The sequence below is a fragment of the Platichthys flesus genome, chromosome 13, assembly GCF_949316205.1.
Source record: "Platichthys flesus chromosome 13, fPlaFle2.1, whole genome shotgun sequence".
In the NCBI taxonomy this organism is placed as follows: domain Eukaryota; kingdom Metazoa; phylum Chordata; class Actinopteri; order Pleuronectiformes; family Pleuronectidae; genus Platichthys; species Platichthys flesus.
In genome coordinates, this window is record NC_084957.1 from 5411422 (window position 1) to 5430928 (window position 19507).

The following is a 19507-nucleotide window of genomic DNA, read 5'->3' on the forward strand; positions in this document are numbered from 1 at the left end:
TCCAACCCTGCTGCACAATTTCTATTTCTGCCCATACATGTGCATTTGCATCTGTTTATTTGCCAGGTCCACTTTTAATGATGCATAATTCCTCCTCATTCTCCACCCTCCCCCCCATCACTCTCTCTAAACCTCCTCCCTTCCTCTCATCTCTCACTGTTCTCTCTGGCCTCTCACTCACCTGCCTTTGTTGCTCGTCCCTTCTCATCACATACAATATAACACATCTAGCATCACCCCACAGTGTGAGAATGAAATGAGCTGCTGCTGGTGTACCTAACAACCGTACCTCAAACACTTCGAATCCCTTCCCCTCATCTTGGGGATGGTTAAGTGGTTTTCTCCTCAGCTTCAGTAAAGGTGTCTATGGGGAGATTTTTTTTTTTTTTACACCACTAACACAGATGAGTCACCTCGATTAGACTGGAAGTTCAGAGAATCACTGATTGGCAGGAGAAGAGTGGCTTCTTTCTTTCTCTCTCTCTCTCTCTCTCTCTCTGTCTTTTCAGCTTCTTTCTCTCTCCTACACAGCCTCTCCGTCTCACTCCAGTTGTCTGTCCATCTGCTGCCCTCTCTGCCTTTTCCTTCATCTCCTACCTCCCACCTCTCAGCACCCTCGTCTCCCAGATGATTACTTGGCTCCTTGTGATGTAATTGAGTTTCGAATCCGAGAATTGAGCCTCTGCCCTTGAGGAACAGAGAAGGGGGACGTAATTACATTCCGGTTCTGCTGCAAATGATTCTGCTAATTCGATATGGACTGTTTTCATGCAGTCAGCAGCAGAGGTGGTTTGATGGATGCTGGAACAGGAGGAGGTGTGACTGGGCCTGTCTGCATGCAGCTGGACTAAGAGTCAGACATGAGTCCAGTGTGAACAGGGAGATTTAACACATGTATATGTTTAGAACCATCACAGTCAGCATCATTTTCAATGAGATATTAAAAATAAAGAAAAAATATAGCCTTTTTTTAACTGCTAAATTTAGTGTTAGTGTCCTGGGCTGATAAGCACACACACACACCATTTAATTTAATAGTTTTAATATGCAAAGATGGCACAGTTTCTCTTTCCTGCATAAAGTACGTAAGAAAGTTCATTTTTACGACAACAGGAAAACGTGCAGGACGTTATGACGAGGGGTGTGTATGGGTAGAGCGTCCATGAGGCGGGACATGATGAATAAGTTCCCCCGAGGAAACCATTCATGTGTTTTTATTTACAGCACAGCAGCGTCGGCCCTTATCATTCTACATCTATGGCTCCAATTTTACATCCTGATATATTTGTTCTTTTGTGCGTCTGTCACGTTTACGAAAGGTCATCAACGCACCTGCAGAGAATCTTCTAATTTATTTTCACATTGGCTCATTTGGTCCTTCTCCAGAGAGAGTCCAGAGAGGGTGAGGAGGTTAAAACTCCGACATGTGCGTTCTTATACACGACCTGTCCAGAGAAATTCTCCATTGTTCAGTGCATGTCTGAAAGCAGCTATAGATACATCTGTCAGATGATAAATCACTAAACCCCCTGCAGGGCATAATTGGAACACATTTTTGCAGCATACAGAAAAATGATGTTTTGACAGATTACTTTATTAAGTAAGTTTGGGCAGCATTTGGTATATTCTTCGTGTGAGATGTTTGGGTTTACTTTACACTCAAATATCTTATCTCAAACGTAATAATACATTCATTTAATTCTTAATAATCGTATATTTAACTCTTATGCTGCTCGGTGTGTCTTCTGCCAGAACATTGGTGGAGACAGACAGAGGAGAGAGAGTGAGTGATGAGTGAGAGAGCCTGGGTGTTAAGTGTTGGCTCCGGCCCCGACTCTTGCGTAACTCACTGCTAATTAGGATTTAACCGCTGCCAAGTTGCAGTCGTTGTTGCAGCTAAATGGTGAGCTGTGTCGGTGCTGGCAGGACATCAGAGTGGACCGTGGGGAACGTGAAGCAGAAAGGAACAGCACAGAACAGCTACACACAAAAACAGGGGGACTTCACCTGCCACGTGTGCGACGGCCGTACACTGGAAGGATCATTTGATTCGGGTTAGGATTATTGTTTTGCTCTCTAGTAGTGGATCAAGTTGCCAAACAATGACAAAGACGTGAGAGCTGATTGAAAACACTTATATACGATGTGAATTTACATATTGAGACAGACAGACAGACAGACAAACACACACACAGTATGGGACTCTTGTTGAGTGTTTCTTTTGCTTTTGCTTCTTCGTGCACCTTCTCATCTACCTCTTCTCCTCCCTCAACCCCATTGATCATCACACCGCTTCCATTTCTGTCCTCCTCTGTTCATATCCACCTTATGAAGCTCCATGTCTTTACCCTTAAAAGCCTCCAGGGCGAGGTGGTGTAAACAGAAGTAAATGACAAAACTAATTTGCAGCCGGCTTGGAGTAAACTTTGTTTTCATTAGTTTGCTCTAAATTAACTGACTTGGATAATGTCATTAATTCGTTTGAGCGCACCTTAACAAACCTGAGAGGATCAGATGATATGACGATGAGGATCGGCCCAATAGTTTCTGAAAGGATGACATGAGAAAGTGGCCAGAAGTAACATACAAGGATATATTAAAATATTTGTGCTATCCCTTGGAGAAGAAGTTGCCATCATGAAAAATAAAATCACAGAAGCCAACCAGAACCTTCCCAGTGGATAAGTGGGCCTGCGTTCCCTGATCCCTGTAACTCTTTACATTTCCTCCAGATCCTTGTGGTTTTCTCCCATCCTCTCCCATATCCCTCCCTTCTCGCTCCTCTCACACTTCCTCCTCCTTCCAGCTTTTTTTCCAGCAGTCTTGTTAGCACCGGTCATGCACACTTGCCTCCATGATTAACTAACAACCCAAAGGATGCTGCACAGAATAATGTCTGCTCTCCCAGTGAGAGGCATCGATTGGCTGAGAGCTAACTGCCCGAAACGTACACCTTCAAGAGAGGATTCTCTTTTGGCTTGATGACCTTGTGTATAAAAACTGTACTGAGTTACTTTTTTACAACATACTAAAGTTGGGGGAGACATGATGTGCATGAAAGCAGAAACACGCCCCAAGGTGGTGATGTAGCAGAGGAGATTTAACTGCTTCCCAAATGAGTTTCTCGATGACAGACAGAGCGGGGGGGGGGGGGGGGGGGGGGGGGGCATCTGTTCTTTATGGAGCTGAACTTGTGTTCAAACATAACGGGAGAAAATATGCACGTGTGTGTGTGTGTGTGCACAGGCTGCTTCCCCCAGTAAAGTGTTGCTTGGCATTCTAGCTGACTCACTTCATCGATTGTGAATCCAGAGATTCAGATAAATTATTTATTACGCAGCACAGACGATTTGTTATCCCATGTGTTCCTGAGCAGTCGTATCACCGTAAATCTGAGGAAACCTACAAAACTAGGTTAAACCACGACAGGGTATTCCGGCTCAGTGCTACTCTGAACTCTCATACCAGAGCCTCTACTGGAATGTAGATGGTCACGCACAGAGGCTTTATGCATCCACGTGCCAATTATCACTGGTCACAACCCACCATGTTACTGCATGTTCACCCGGTAGTGAGAATTCACAAGATTTAACACAAAGGGCATGTGGGGTTAACGGAAGAAAGAAATGGTTTTCTAGAAGAATACACCTTCACTTTTACGACATGTATATTGGCTTGGCTCCTGTAGCAACTGGATACTCCTGGAGAAGGGTGCGATTGGCCATTAAGCCTTAAAGGACCCATCGAATGGCCATTTTACCATTTTGGTCAAAATACCACAAGGATCATTTAAAACAGCCTTTTACCCTGTCTAAAACAGCCCTCCTCAGATTGACCTGTTTTGAGCGATTTGGACAAGCAATGTGTTCAATATTTATAAACTTAGAAGAAACAGGCGACCAGTATTCTGTAGCTGTGACGGCTCAAGGGTTCCAGGAAGAGGTGATCTTCCCCATTCTAATGGTATCTTGCCGAATTTAAGATTCATGTTGAAAGCTGAGGCCTGTGCAAGTAAAGCAAGACTTTAGAGGTTTGTTAAGAACATATGTTAGGTATGGACAAAGCAGAATGCTCCACAATATGCTTTCGCTATCAAATATTTGCAAATCTGACAAGCTCACAAGCCTTTACAGCTTAATCTGACCAAAATGGACAAAAGTAAAAAGGGTAAACCATCATGACATGCAGAAGGGTGAGAAGCGGCACCCTGTTTGGGTTTGCCTGTATTTGGTTCTTGAGTATAATCAACCGCACTCTCCTCTCGGCTGCGCTTCTGGACAGTCCAGATGGGTCAGAGGTCTCCAGAGACTCTGTGTGTGGGAGACAGACAGTGAGCTCGTACGTGAGAGAGAAGACAATTGAGAGACTTGGAGGAGAGAGAGGGAGACTCTGGGTGATGGTGTCAGAGCGAGACTCAGAGAGATAGCATATATGTGTGTGTGTGTGCGCGAGTGTGCCCTGGTGGGCAGTCATGTGTTACACACCCGGCCTGAGTAGAACCAGCTGTCTGGTATCAGTGGTCTGACCTCTCCTCTCCGCTCCCTTCAGTGTCCCCTGGTCCCTCCATGTTGTTCTTTTCCTTGTGCTTCTTCTGTATTTATGTAAATGAAGTGAAGCTGAAGTGGAGCTGCTCTTTATCAAATCAGTGGTTAAAATAAATTAAGTAAGTATTCATCAGTACCAGGCAAAATGCTGTGTCACAAATCTGCCAATAAGTCCACCTCCCGACGATGTGGTGATAGACATTGAGACGGGGGATAAGAAAGAAACAGAGCAAGAGATCTGTGTCAAATTAATTAATAATCTGTCAGTCGCAGAGAAAAGGGACATCAGGAGAAAACGATTGAGACGACACAGACAAAGAGCGAGCGGAGCGATGAAAGATCTGTTTACTTCAAACCGAGTCCCGGCTTGCCCTCCAATCTCCTGTTACTATGGTGATTTAACTGCCGATATGGTGTCCCCCGAGACGCTGTCCTGAAAACATGGGGATGAGAGAGAGAGAGAGAGAGAGAGAGAGAGAGAGAGAGAGAGAGAGAGAGAGAGAGAGAGAGAGAGAGAGAGGAGAGAGAGAGAGAGAGGAACACAAGGACGGACAGAAGGGCACAATAGTAAAGGTGGGATAGAGGAGTGCTCTGCTAAATGTACAGTACCGTTCCCTTTACCTCCATGAAACCACTGCATTTATTTTTGTATAACAAAACCAAATCTCTACAAAATACCACAATTGTGTTGATTATTTATACAGTAACATAATTCCATTGGGAAAATCCCTGTTACACACTGTTTTTTTTATGAGCTTATTAAGATAATTCAAAACAACATATAACACCTCAATGCAAATGAAAACGTGAATGTGATTAATAATATGCAGAATTTAAAGAACCACCAATTCATATGTTTATATGAAAAATGTATCAAATGGCCGTGTCTAATTTAAAAGGTGTTGCTCATGTGATTGAGAATTATCCCACATCTCTTCTGCAGCTTCCCTCAGCTCCACAGACTAATATCTAAACTCTTACCTCATTATTTTGGTTTTACTGGCTGCAGCAACACCTTAGTTCAGCACTGTCATCAGTCTGGTTCTTTACCGATGCAATAGGCCGCTATTTAAACAGAAAGAGTAAACGTATGGTGGAGAATTCAGCAGCTGCTGCAGAGCCTGACAGTTTCTTCATTAGCTGGTGGAGACTAAACAGTGAGTGATTCATGGCCAGGAGCAGGACTTTGGGCTTTGAACACTGAAGAAGTTTTCCTTCCTGCACATTACTTGAGAGTTGACTGTCTTCCTTGTGGCATGTGGGTATATATAGATGTTGTGTGTGTGTATATGTACAGTATATATATGATGTGCTCCTGATATGAGTAATCCAACACCATCAAGCAGATGTGGCTACTTTCGTCTGTCAACAAAATACACCTTAAAACACACAGACACTGTTTTCCCTAAACAATGTTTTCACAAACCTTCCTTTGTATATATGTCATGTTAATGTTATAACTAACTTTCTCCTCTCTCTCTCTCTCTCTCTCTCTCTCTCTCTCTCTCTCTCTCTCTCTCTCTCTCTCTCTCTCTCTCTCTCTCTACAGCTTTATCATTCATGAGACACAGCGCGTCAGCCTTTGGATTTGCCGTGAGTTCCAGCTTCCTTTTTTCCTCCATTTTCATTGATCAATTAGTCATAACCTGGGTCCTGGTGATTTATTAATGAATCCCAGTATCCAAAGGGTTATTGGTCCCTTTGTCTCCAAGGTAACGGGGCAGAGACTGTGGTTGAATGTCAAGCTGCTGTTTGTGTTTGCTCAAGAGATTTGCTGCCCTTTGCCAAAATAAAGCTTCTCACCACTTCAAGAAGTGACTTGAGAGTTTGATCAGTTTAAGAAATAATCAGAGAAAATCATCAACACACAGAAAAATGTGATTAGCATAACGTGATTGAAATGTAATGAGCTGCTATCTGCAGTGGGAGCTATCTCTTTATTAAAGAGCAGATTTTAATTAGAAAGTGCTTCTGCTGTTTATGAGAGAGAACAGTTCAGAGGGATAAGATCACAGCAGCTCCTCATGGGTGTCTTTGCACAATGATGTTGAAAATTGGTTTTAACAGGTTTCCACATGTGATGATGAAGATAATGATCATGCTGTTTTTTGGAAAATGAAGCATAAAATCATATACAGTGGTAATCATAGACCAACCACCTATATGGAGCCCTAAGAGAAAGTAAAGCCAGGGCACCCACAGTGAAACTGAAATACCAATCTCTTGACATTTTCAAAAACCCATTTGAGAGTTCCTCCCATGCAAAGACGTTAACTAACTCTAATGCTCCAGCTTCCCGCTCTTTCCTTTCTCTCCTTGGTCACTTGATTTCTTCTTGTGTTGCAGTTCGATGCCTCACTGGACGTCATGTCATCATTCATCGTCCTCTGGCGCTACAGCAATGCAGCAGCGGTGCACTCTGCGCACAGAGAGTACATGTGAGTACAGAACACAGCACTGAGATTGATGTTGATGTTAATGAGGTTAATGATGAATCGATTAACCTATGAGTTTAGACCAGGAAGCGAACATAGGGACGAGGCTTTAAGATGTTTCATATATAACTATGGGATCCAAACAGAGGTGCTGTAAGAAGGCAGGTGAATTTAAACAATGGGCGATCAGGCAAATACACAATAACAAACTTCAGAGACAGCGTCCGTATGGCCTGTCTACCACTGAGTGTGTCTGACACCCCGGTGGTGGCTTGAGGGATGAACACGTCTTTATCCACTGCTTCACTTTCTGAGAGTAGATTGAGGCAAAGCAGCTCAGGTGTGCAGGCGAGGTGGGGGGAGAACAGGAAGCAGGAAGCCTCATACAGCAAGACACAAGGAAGAGCTTCCACTTGTCACTGTTTGTATTCATCTCCTCATCAATCTATCAGTTACATTAATCTTTCCTTCCCTTGATGGAACAACCAGGTTTGATTAAATTGATGATGATGTGAACGTCTAGCATCTGCTGCAGGTGTAGATGATAAATAGATGTGAGGATGAATGGATGCCGAGAGGTGTAGTGATCTGTTTCTCAGGGTCTTGTCTCTCCATCCTACTCCTCTTTCATATCAAGAGTTTGCTGGATTTATTACTGACACTTTAACACTTCACATTATTTACCAAGGCCTGTTATATTAGGCTTTTTCAGTTGTTTTATGCAAATACCCGGAGCTCAGAAAGAAAGTTTTTTAGCATGTCTGTTTATTCATTTCGCATTGAACTGAGTAACTCACTGTAATGTGAGTGTACATCACTGCTTAACGCTCGCCTCCACCAATCAGTTGTCAGGGCCGCTGCCGCTCAGGAGAGTTCATCAAGTGTCTGTCAGGTCGCTGAGAGCCTCCTTCGTCTTACTTCAGCACCTCGGCTTGTCTGGCAGATTATGAGATATCAAGCTGCCACTCCACCTACCATTAACACACACGAACACACACACACACACACACACACACACACACACACACACACACACACACACACACTCACACACACACACACACACACACACACACACACACACACACAGACTCTCTCTCTCACATATCCACATGTGCTGTATTTAAACAAAGAAACAGACGCATATCACCTAGATGCTAGAGAGACAGAGAGCTATTTACACCCATTTGAGAAAGTTGGGGCCGAGCAGATGAAGAGATATGATGTTGTTGGTTGGAGAGTGAAGTGAAATCTCGTATTCCCATTATAACGTTAACTATGTGGTCTGCAGGAGTCGCCCAGTTCCTTTTTCTTTAATGCATTCATGTTTTTAGCACTGAAGACCAATAATAGTTTAATTTGTCTTACTGAAACTCGGAATTGGCACGAAATTAAAGTGATTTTTCAAGGCAAGAAGAGAAGGAAAAGTTTCCTTTTTCTCAGTGAATTACAACAGTTTCACTACAAGCATCAAAACCATGGGGGAAAATGCAGGAGAAATACACAAGCACTGGGAGACAAGTGTCACTGTGCCAGTGTCAACCTTTTAAAGTTGTTGCTTGGCTCCACTTTGTGTAACAACCTAACCCTCGCCCTGTCTGTCTGTCTGTCTCCTACAGAGCGTGTGTAGTTCTTGGGGTCACGTTTGTTCTCTCGTCCTTGTGCATCCTTGGAAAGGCAATCCATAATCTGGCAACCAAGATGCTCCCAGAAGTGGTAAGAAAGCACACACGCACACATACAAACACACACACATATACAAATTATGTTCATATCAGAAAAATTAAATGCACAATATATGTTTAAAAAACCCGTGCAAGGTTTGATTCTACTGCAGATCACATGTCACATCTTTATCTAACCTTATCTTATGTTTATCTAACCTTAACCATAACCCTGTACCTGAACTAATGTCATTGTTGCTAAAAGATTGAAGGTATTACTTGTTGTAGAAGTTATGTCGGGAATTAATCTCCTGCTCTCTATTCCCGAAATAATGGACACTTAGTGTTCCGCTCTTAAATGAGAAGCAAGTTCAGGCTGAATTAATCATCAGTGGTGTTTCCATCATCATCACAGCTGTAGTGTGATTCTATTGGTTAATTGTGAGTAGAAAGTAGTGCACATGCCATGAGCATGATGTTCCATGGTGCCGCTGCATAATATATTTATTTCTCATTCAACATTCAAAGCCATAAGTACCAGATAGTGCACTATCAAGTGATTCCAGAAACTGAGCACGATATTTTTAGAACTGTCCAAATATTGATGTATATCACAGTGAGCCAGTTGTGACGTGTTGTCAGACTGAGGGCAATTTCACACCTTATATCATTATAATAAAAAAGAAAAGATTCACACAGTAAAATATCTGGTTTGTCCGATCCAGGTCGAGAGCAGCTCTTTCATAGTTGTAAGTGTTCTAGTTATAACTTTAATCATAATGAAACAATAAGAGGGGTACACAGATGCAGGTGTGGGTGAGTTCCCGGCAGCCTGCACACCCAATACACACATTTATAAAGACATTAGAAAATGGATGAATGTGAACAATACCCATTTAGTTTGAATCAGGGCAAACACACCCAGCACATGTACACACAGGCAAACACACACACACACACACAGACACATCATTTATCCTTGTGGGCTCTGTGTCTTTTTTTAGCTCTGTGCCGTTGCTTTTTAGACGTCAGAGTTTTTGTCTCCCTCCACCTGACTTGTTTTCCTTTTTTCCTCTTTGGCACATACACACACAGAAGCGCAGACACACACAAACACACACACACACACACACACACACACACACACACACACACACACACACACACAAACACACACACAGACACACAGCTCTCTAGAGGTGTTAAGACTATGAATAAGGCTTGAAAATAGTCTCTTCCTTCTGTTGCTGGGGCACTGCCCAGTTCTTCCACCCTCACACACTTTGGGGAGTGTCCAGCTCCTCGTTTCCAGTTCTCTACTTTGAACCCTGATTTTTTTGGCTTGTCAGATATTTAACCCTCACAATCTGTCCAGGTAACTAACTAACCGGTGTAGCACTGGCACCAAGTCAAATCTGCAATCTGGGTTAGGGTTATCTGCATCCTCACCACAAGATGCCACCAAATCCCCCTCACTGAAGTGTCCTATAACGTCGCTTCAAAGCTTTAAGAGCCACTTCCTGATTTAGCTAAGGAGCCAGCAGGTCCCTCACCACCCAGAGTATCTTCACTTCCCCCAGTTGATGTTGTTTAAAGTCAACACACTCTAAAATTAGAGGACATTTGAGACTTATGGAACCAACATTATTTATTCATTGACAGCATTCAAAGAGTTTTTCTAAACCCTGTGGAGTCTTTTTGTAAATAAATAAAAAAGGTCTGTCTATGTTAGGTGAGTAACATACTTGTTAAATCAGTTTCCTTCCTCATAACCCATTTTTAAAGTAGATTTTTCTTTAAACACATATTCAAACCTGTTTTGTTTATATATATGTTTATGAACGTTATCTTCCATGTTGTACCCTGTACCCTGTACAACATGGAAGATAGTAGCTGGTACCCTGAGCTGAGAGGGGCCAATGGCTGATTGCACTAGTCAGCAGCAATGATAATTGTTTATGGCCCCCAAGGTCCCTTTTGCCCAGGGCCCCCAAAGTCATCATGATAAATTAAGTTATATAACTGTTTTGAATTTTTTATTTCCAACAAATTAGTTTCTCAGATGCTTAAGTGTATAAGCACAACCTCCATTTTTATAAATAGGCTTAGGTATGTCAATAGGACATGTTGATAAATTAAAGCTGAATTAATAATAGATTACTCCCTTAAAGTAAAAGTAAATATAGCAACAGACTATCAGGGTACTAAGTTCAGACACAGAAAAGACAACCACTGAAACACGGATTAGAAGGAGAAGCCTATGTCGGCATTCATGTGGATAAACAAGATTTGAGGGAAGGATGAATGTGGGGAGGCTTCATGTGAGATTGTTTCATTATCATAGTGGACAAACAAAGTGTGTGTCCTGTTGTCTTTAAGTGTGTGTTTGTTATGATTGAAGCCCCTTTGACCACAAACCAAAGAGAGAACGGCGTGAGACTGGAGCCGGTGGAGAGGCGGCAGAACGAGGGCAGCAGCTTCTCCGCAGACTGTGTTTAATGCTCCGGTGCCATTATGTTAATAGGAACTGTGGGTGGTTGGCCTCAGAGGAGCCTCCTGACACCAGCAAGAGCCTATTACCACTGTCTGCCTCACTGACGCTCCCCGACGTCCCTTCAGCAGCTCGCTCCCTTTTCCTATCCCTCATCTTTTCCTTTTTATACTCACTTACACACTTGCTTCCTGACAACGCCATCTGTGCTGCCGACCTCTTCTTCTTCTCTTTCTGCTTGCTAACAGAATTGAAACTCTGTATCCTGGGTATGTAACCCAGTGCATGTAATTGATCATCTATGATTTGAAGAAATAGCTTGTCTGTCTGAATTACTGACACTGGCAGATTTTCTTGGGCAATTTGTAGACGCGGTGGTTTAAAGTCTGGCTACTTCTTAATCTCTGTCTTATTTGTCCAGAGTCTCTCCCGGCCTCATATATATATTTTTTTCCAACTCTCCCTCCACATCCCCTCTCTCTTTGTTTCCCTCAGCCCTCTTTCATCTGTCTTTCCTTAACCTCTCCCTCCAAGCTCACCCAGTCTGTCTTCCTCCATTAACACGTCTATCTTTCATCTGCTTGGTCATTTTCAGACTTTTCACAACAGACTTGTTGGCAGAGGTCTTCATCAGACAGCAGTCAGAAATGATTTATCACAGGTGCTCAGTTTCTACATGTCTGCAGGACAGAAAGAGCCCTGGGGAATACACACTGCTCTCGAGTATATCCAACATCCTTACTAAATCTGCTGCACAATACGTGGACTGTAAAGTGTTGTTATACCCGTGACAGATTGGCTTGTAAAATCTCATGAGTAGACGGAGCATTGCAGATAATGTAGGAATCCTGATTCCCATCACGTCCTGGGTTTCTGCTCTCATAGCAGGCCGTCTGCATCCAGCAGCTGATGAAAACACAGAGAACTCCTCGCCTGCTGGAGAGCGAGAGATGGCAACACATACTGATGCTACAAGCAGATATACACATGAGGGATCACCTGTGAGGAACAGAAAGGGGATCCTGTTCTTCCCCTCTCTCAAACTCTTGTTTTGAAGCCTCAAGTTTGGCGTTTTGTACGGCACCATCTTGTTTCTTTAAATCAAGAAGTAACGTGACGGAGCTCAAAGACACTGTACGCCAACTTACTTACACCTGTGACCTGCACCCATTGGACAGTGCTAGATGTCAATCACACATTATCCATGCCCCAATGCATATTGGCTTTATCGTCTGTTTGACTTTGAATGGGAACAAAATTTACTGAATTTTGCAATCAGTAAATTTTATATTATATATATTTTGGTTTTTATATATATAAAAAACAAAATATATATATTACTGTGAAAAGAACATACACTCAACTTTATGCAGATTAATAATGGCGATCATAATTTAACATAAAATAATATAGATCTATTGCTTCATCATACTTGATAATTTAGATTGCAAAATTTACTGAATTTTGCAATCACTGGAGATGCCCTCTGCTGGTCATTTGAGAGAGTTCAGGATTCAGGCACCACTGCATTGGCTTCACTTTTCAGATCTGCAATCTACCTTCAATTTTTTTTAACAGACATATAAACTTATATAAGCAGATATAAATTAACCCCTGTAAAGTATCTGAGCTGCAGCATTTTCAAAATACAAATACATAGTGCATGTTTTCAATGAATGTGCAGATGCTTGTCAGACAGTTTATTTCAGGCAGACATGTGAAAGCATTTCACATCCACTTTAGTCAAACTGGAGCACATCACTGCACTGACAGGCGCATTACTATTTGAACAGTACATCATATTATTTGTGCAGATACAAACTCCAGTGCAGACAGCTGTGTTATCACATATAGAAGACGACTGGTTTCTCCAAAAACCTTATTCCAAGGTCACCAATAATGAGCTAATGATAAGCTTTAACACATTTAGATCAAGTGTTTGTCAACAGTGTATCAGTTATTGATGTTGTTGATTGATATGTGATTAATTTGCAAATATCTTTAGAACCAATTCACGATTTAAGACTTTTTCTGGCTATATACGATGCTAAGTATTTTGGATATTTAGAACAGTTTCTGACATCAAATGGACCAGACAATAAATCACCTATTCAGGATCATTTGTTTTAGCAGCAGATCTACTTTTCATTCACCCACACAGTCCCAAATCGTCCTCAGACAAATGTGCAGAAGTTCAGATTAAAGAACACAGGTTAGCAACAGAATGAAAGTTTTTTAATTCTGCATGTTAGCAGAGGCCTAAGACAACCATCACTACTATTCACTGGTTGGGAGGTTGGAGGTTAAATTATATAGCACTCGTTTTTCCTTTCTTTTCCTTCTTCTCACCTCCACGGCCAATTAAATGTGAAAGGGAGATACTCCCGGGTCATGCCTTTTTTTTTTTTTGCTGAGCCGTCTTCAAGACTTACGCTGACAACACTACACCCTCGCTGCACTTTGAGGCACCCTCTCGTTGTCCTTGGGTTGACACGCCAAGTCAAGCCTGCATCTTTTATTAATGTCCTCGCAAACCAATTGTTTGTTTTGCTCTTTTGCTTACTGTTCTATCATTCAACGTGCGTAATTCATGCAGCTTCTCTCCTCCTGTCTTTCCACAGGACGACTTCCTCTTCAGCGTGTCCATAGTGAGCGGGTTCACCTGTATTCTGCTGGCCGTGGCCAAGTTCATGCTGGGAAGAGTGCTGACTAGTCGGGCCCTTTTCACTGACGGTAGGATGCCACATACACACACATTCAATAGCACAACAATCATAGTCATTCATCAGACTGTACAATTGCTCTAGAAAAGTGCAATTTTTCTGAGTTAACTTTTATTATCTGAATCAATACTGAGGAGAACATCACTCCTTCACTTATGGGATCAGTTTTTAATAGAGTCAGTCACTTCAGTTGTGTTGGTTTTGAGAGAGAAAAATGTGGTCGGGTGAAACTAATAACGGCGAAAAGCAAACCGTCAGTGAGGAGGAAGGGAAGTAAAAGAATCTGAAACGAGAGACAGGGGTACGTAACAAAATAAAAGAGGGAGTAACAAAGAAATGTGCAAAAAACAGAAAATCACCTTGATGTATTAATTTTATATATATATATATGTTGATACATTTGTATCAAATTCTAACTTCTTAATATTTACATTGTTAAATAAAAAATGAATACACACATGCTGCCCATAGATGCACTGTTTCAATGTGTGTGTGTATGAATGGGTGAATGGCAATACATAATATCAATATATATATAAATATTGTTAAGTGGTCATTAACATAATTGTTTACAAATTATTCCCAAAACTCATTTCATATGCTCAATATAAATGCTCAAAGTGTCAGTACGCAAATTAACTGGAAGCTAGAATTGCCCCTGAGATGTTATGGAGTAGAAGTTATGACATAATGACATTCAATTGAAATTAAGTGTGACAGGCCAGGGGCAGGATTAAGACACAGTAACCTCACAAAAATAAGTGTGAAAATCAAAAGAAAACAGTATCTTAAAGAATACAACCAAAACCACAAAATACAGTAAGCGTTTTATGTATTCAATGGTTTAAGTTGCTTATACTACTGAATTGAAAGAAGTAATTGGTTATCACTAGTGGCTCATAGACACAAATAAACAAAAGCACAACACACACATTCACACATTCACCAACACACACTGAAATACTCAGGTCACAGAATGCACTACACATCAATCCAGTAAACCTGAGTCTGCTGTTCTCAGAGCCAGGTTTTATTTCCCTCAAGACTTTACTTTCTGCAGGCGAGACAATAACGCATAGTGCACGCTTTCACAAGGAGAAATGTAATCATGAGAGAACATACAGGGTAACTCAAGTACAGTCAACAATTACAGTAGTCTATATGGACATTTATATCTTTGAGGTTTTAGAAAATCGCAACACAACACTCCACCACTCACAAATATCCTTCATTTGCCAACTGCACGCTACAGGTCTGTTTAAAGGAATACTGCCACCATTTGGAAACTATTTTTCAGTGAATGTATTAATACCACTCTCACGTCTGTAGATTAGCTTAACATAAAGGAGGAACTAAAGACTCCTCAATAAATAATTATGGATGAGAAACAGTATGGCATACAGAGTTGTGTTTATCACTATATCTAACAGCCCTGTAAAGTGCACAGATCATTGGCCATGTTCATTTCTGTGTAGACATGGCCTTATATTTTCCACTTTTTCTCTGTCGCAGCCTTTAACTCTATGATTGGAGCTGTCATGGGATTTTCAATTCTGATCAGTGCCGAGGTCTACAAGCAGCATCCCGATGTCTGGTACCTGGACGGCACCATCGGAGTTCTCATGGCACTCCTCATTTTCGGATACGGTGTCAAGTAAGAGATAAGCTAGTAACAATCCTCTAAATTTATTAGACCTATTTCATTGTTTCTGCCAGGTGCTAAGTACTCTCAAGATACTGTGCCTCCTCACTTTCCAATGAGATCATGCTTCTGTCTCCACAGACTCCTGAGGGACATGGTGCCCCGTGTGAGGCAGACAAGGAACTATGAACGTTTTGAGTGAGAGTTGTTGACCAAAAGAGCAATTCTACACACACACACACACACACAAACACATATCGTACATATCCTGACTGCCTCCTGTTCTCTTCCCTCATCTCTGTCTTTCTGGTTACCTAAAGCTACGCTTCTGCATAACAGAGGGACCTTACACACATATGTTCTCAAACACATGCATACATTTGACATACAAACATATGCTGTATTTATTGTAGATAGCACAGTCACCTGCAAACACACACACACACACACACACACACACAAACACACACACAAACACACACACACAGAAATGTCTGAGAGACCTTGAGAGGAAAGGACATGATTGAAGACCTTCTCTTGGGAAGTCTTCTTTTTAACTCTTCTTCACTTTTGATCCATAAAAACCACAAATACATAAGAAACACTCGTAGAATGAGGAAAAGACTCACGAACCAACAAGAGCAATCTGTTTGTTCAGCCTGTATAATACAGTAGGTGCTGCTAATATGCTGTAAAGAGAAGTAGCTAAACTCCATCTTTAGCTGCCCACTGATTTATTTATTTATCCGATTATCATTATCATCAGCTATACTTAAGTACAGCGGCTCCTTTCATGTAACACAAAAGAGAACCCCTCAACGCCTCACCAGCCTCCTCCCTTCAATGCAGCCACTTCAGATCGTAATTTTTTCCTGAGAGAAAAAGAGAGGGAGTGGAAAAGAGAGAGAAAGAAAGCGCCTCTGCTGAGTCAGCAGCCCTTTGTCCCAAAGGTGAAAAGCAGCGGTGTCCGCGGTGAGGTCAGCCTCGGTCTGAAACCCCTGGGCTTAAAATCAACAGGATTCTCTTAACAACACTTATTTGTCAGACTATGGCAGGAAACCTGATTGCACAAAGCTGACATTATTTGGCCTGTTGGTGTTATATTGCACAACCTTCTGCACTATACAGTATAGTACAATTAGCAACGTTTTCACCAGTAGCTGCTGCCAATTTAGCTCAGTGCCCCGAAAGAAAACACCTAACCACGAAATGAGTTCAGGGTATTGAGCCTGTTTTGTCTAAGTGGCTGTAATGTTTCCTTGCCACTCATTGTACATGCATAGTCTTTTGATTTGTTTACATACACAAACACATACCTTGGTTAGTTATTAACTGTAATCCATAATCAAACTATTTTTTACTTGAAACATTCAGTGACATTACAAAGTTTTACCAGTCAAAAGTAAATAATTTGCAATGTTTTTATAAGGGTGAGATGGAAAAAAGCACATGAATATTAATATTGCTGTAAAAAACCTATCAGGCTTAGATAATTAATAGATGAGAAATCAAAAAATAACATTGGCTATTATCCTGTTTGGCATTTTCTTTATGTACTTGATCAATTCGGGTTATTTGTTACATTTATATATATATATATATATATATATATATATATTAAGGAGGATGAAACCTCACATGAATCTAAGCACAATATCAAAGATGAGGCAGCCTGTGGGAATATCATAATTTACACTGAATATCATTAGCAGAGGTCGTGTTTCCTCCATGTGTCTGCTCTGTTCTGCATGTTCCCATTGTTATCATTCTTTATTATGTGACATGAACAGAATGTTAATACACACAACGCGCTCTGTAAATATGTTTATTACACTGTTCAGGTGCATCGGTAACAGAAGACACTATAGTCGTAGCGATTTAAGGCCAACATAAACAGGCTTTTTGGAGTAGACAGCTCATAGTTGCAGTATGATCTGTGTTGCATATAGTTAAACTTGTTTACTCTGGTGTGCATATACTGTAAATGTTGTTTTACATATTACTGTAGATTATTGGTGAAATGAAACAACGAGTTCTAACTGTACGTTTTTTGCACTGTAAGTGGAAACCTCAGATTGGGTGTAGGTGTGATCTGTCTGTCCAAGGCTCAGCTGTGTTTTACAAATTCCTCTAAAAGCACTTTTTATCACAGAGCAAATCATGATTTTAAATGCTGACAGCGTGTGAAAGCCACAGAAATCCATATTATTTGATTGAACTTGAGAGTTTGGGACACTTGGTGTCCCAAACTCTCAGTGAGACACTGATTCAAACAGAAATTAATTTTGCAGATTGTTGTCCTGTTGAAGGACACTTTTCTAAAAAAATCAAATATAAATGACCTATGTCATTCACAAATTTGATTTAATTTAGTCGACTAATTTTATACGAATGTAATGAGACAAATTTTATGATAAATGAACAGATGCACAAATGCTGTATTATCTGCAAATATATTGGATGAGCTCATTGCCTCCTCATTTAAATTCCATTAAGTGAACGAAAACAGTCTGAGGCCTAGTTTCCGCCTGTGAATGTAAATTTATAATGCTTGTGCGCCCCCTTGTGGTCGTAAGCCACATGGCAAAAGGAGTCCATTAGTATTCAGTGCACTGGAAACCAGTGTGAGAGAGTTGAAATCGATCCCAGGCTGAAGACAGTTACAAGGTCTTGGACAGCGACTCCGAACGGGCCTACATCCACTCTACACTGTAATTATCAATTGTAAGTTGACACACTGGACAAGGTGCAAAATCCTCGGTGTTGTCTTCAGTTGCATTGTTTGAAGTCTAAGCCAGAAACTGAAGGTGTGAAGCTCATACCAGTTCAACTCACCTACAGCACACTGATTGGTAATGCCCCCCCCCCCTCTCCGATGCATAGACGACAATCCTTACCATGACTTCTACAAGCAAAGCACAGTGTTTACATGCTGACACCACCACATAGGCACAGCCACAAGCTCATTCTAACACAGTCTCAGTGACAGTACGCTTTACTGGCTCTGTCGCCCATATGGTAAAACTGTTGTGTTCGGATAAAGTGGAGACTTTCGATCTCGGTAACACAATCCTTTCTACCTCTCTATCGGCACTTTTTTCAGACCACTTCTCTTGTTAAGATAAATGCCACAGAAACGTAGCTCTCGCTCCTCAGTGGTGTTGGAAGCATCTGTGCTCATTGTCAATCACTGGAAAAGTACAACAACTGAAAAAGGGAGTACAATCTGTCTGTAAGCCCATAATCACAACAGTTGCATTTGTATTTCATTCATAAAAAAAAGAAAAAATCCCCCCTGTTCCAGGACATTTTTCAACGCCACACTCCAGCTCACTAAGACTCTTCTATATCTGTGAAAAGTTACTCATGATTATTTATTTCTTGTTTGCACAATCCCTGAACCTCAAATCATTATCGACGAGTGGTACTGAATAGGAATTTGTATCATTCTTTTGTTGAACTAGCTCAGACACAGTTTTGCAGCTGAATGACCTTGTGCCAAATCCCCGAAACCACACGTCCGCTCCGATGACGTTTGTGTAATTTGTAATCGTATCGATGAATGAACTGATTCTTATTATTGCACCAGAAAAGGCATCAACATCAAACCCAATCATTTCACTTCATTTAATGAAAATCAATTATGATAGCAATACCGAAACCACTTCTCTGTTACTATAGGCTTTGCATGGGCTTTTAAAACCCCTTACAGTTGCAGTGGTTATGAAAGCATTGCAACCACACACACATACAACACACATATATGTAACTGAAGTGACAACGAGGCTGACTATGTAACAGAGTCATTATTTATCTGTTTGTACAGTAATGATATCAGTGGTATTACAGAGGATGTAAACACCATTTATTTATTTAAATGAATGATATTTCTTTGTCAAAGAGCGAAGTTTTATTGATTAATAAAGTTCTATCCTGCTTATTCATCAATGCTGTTGAGTCATTGTGTGTTTGTCGTGGAAGGTCAACCTCCAAGGGAAGTGGGGACGA

The 19507-nt window shown here is 41.2% G+C and overlaps 1 protein-coding gene across 1 annotated transcript in view; it reads left to right on the top strand.

The window, feature by feature from the left end:
• The window catches only part of LOC133967725 (transmembrane protein 163a-like), a 46992-nt gene extending 27485 nt beyond the window's left edge, over nt 1-19507 (top strand). Inside the window, exons 3-8 of the mRNA XM_062403353.1 lie at nt 6094-6137; nt 6891-6982; nt 8599-8695; nt 13756-13867; nt 15370-15511; nt 15641-19507. Coding sequence (XP_062259337.1) covers nt 6094-6137; nt 6891-6982; nt 8599-8695; nt 13756-13867; nt 15370-15511; nt 15641-15701 — 548 coding nt within the window. The 3' untranslated portion in view covers nt 15702-19507. The remainder of the gene's footprint in view (nt 1-6093; nt 6138-6890; nt 6983-8598; nt 8696-13755; nt 13868-15369; nt 15512-15640) is intronic.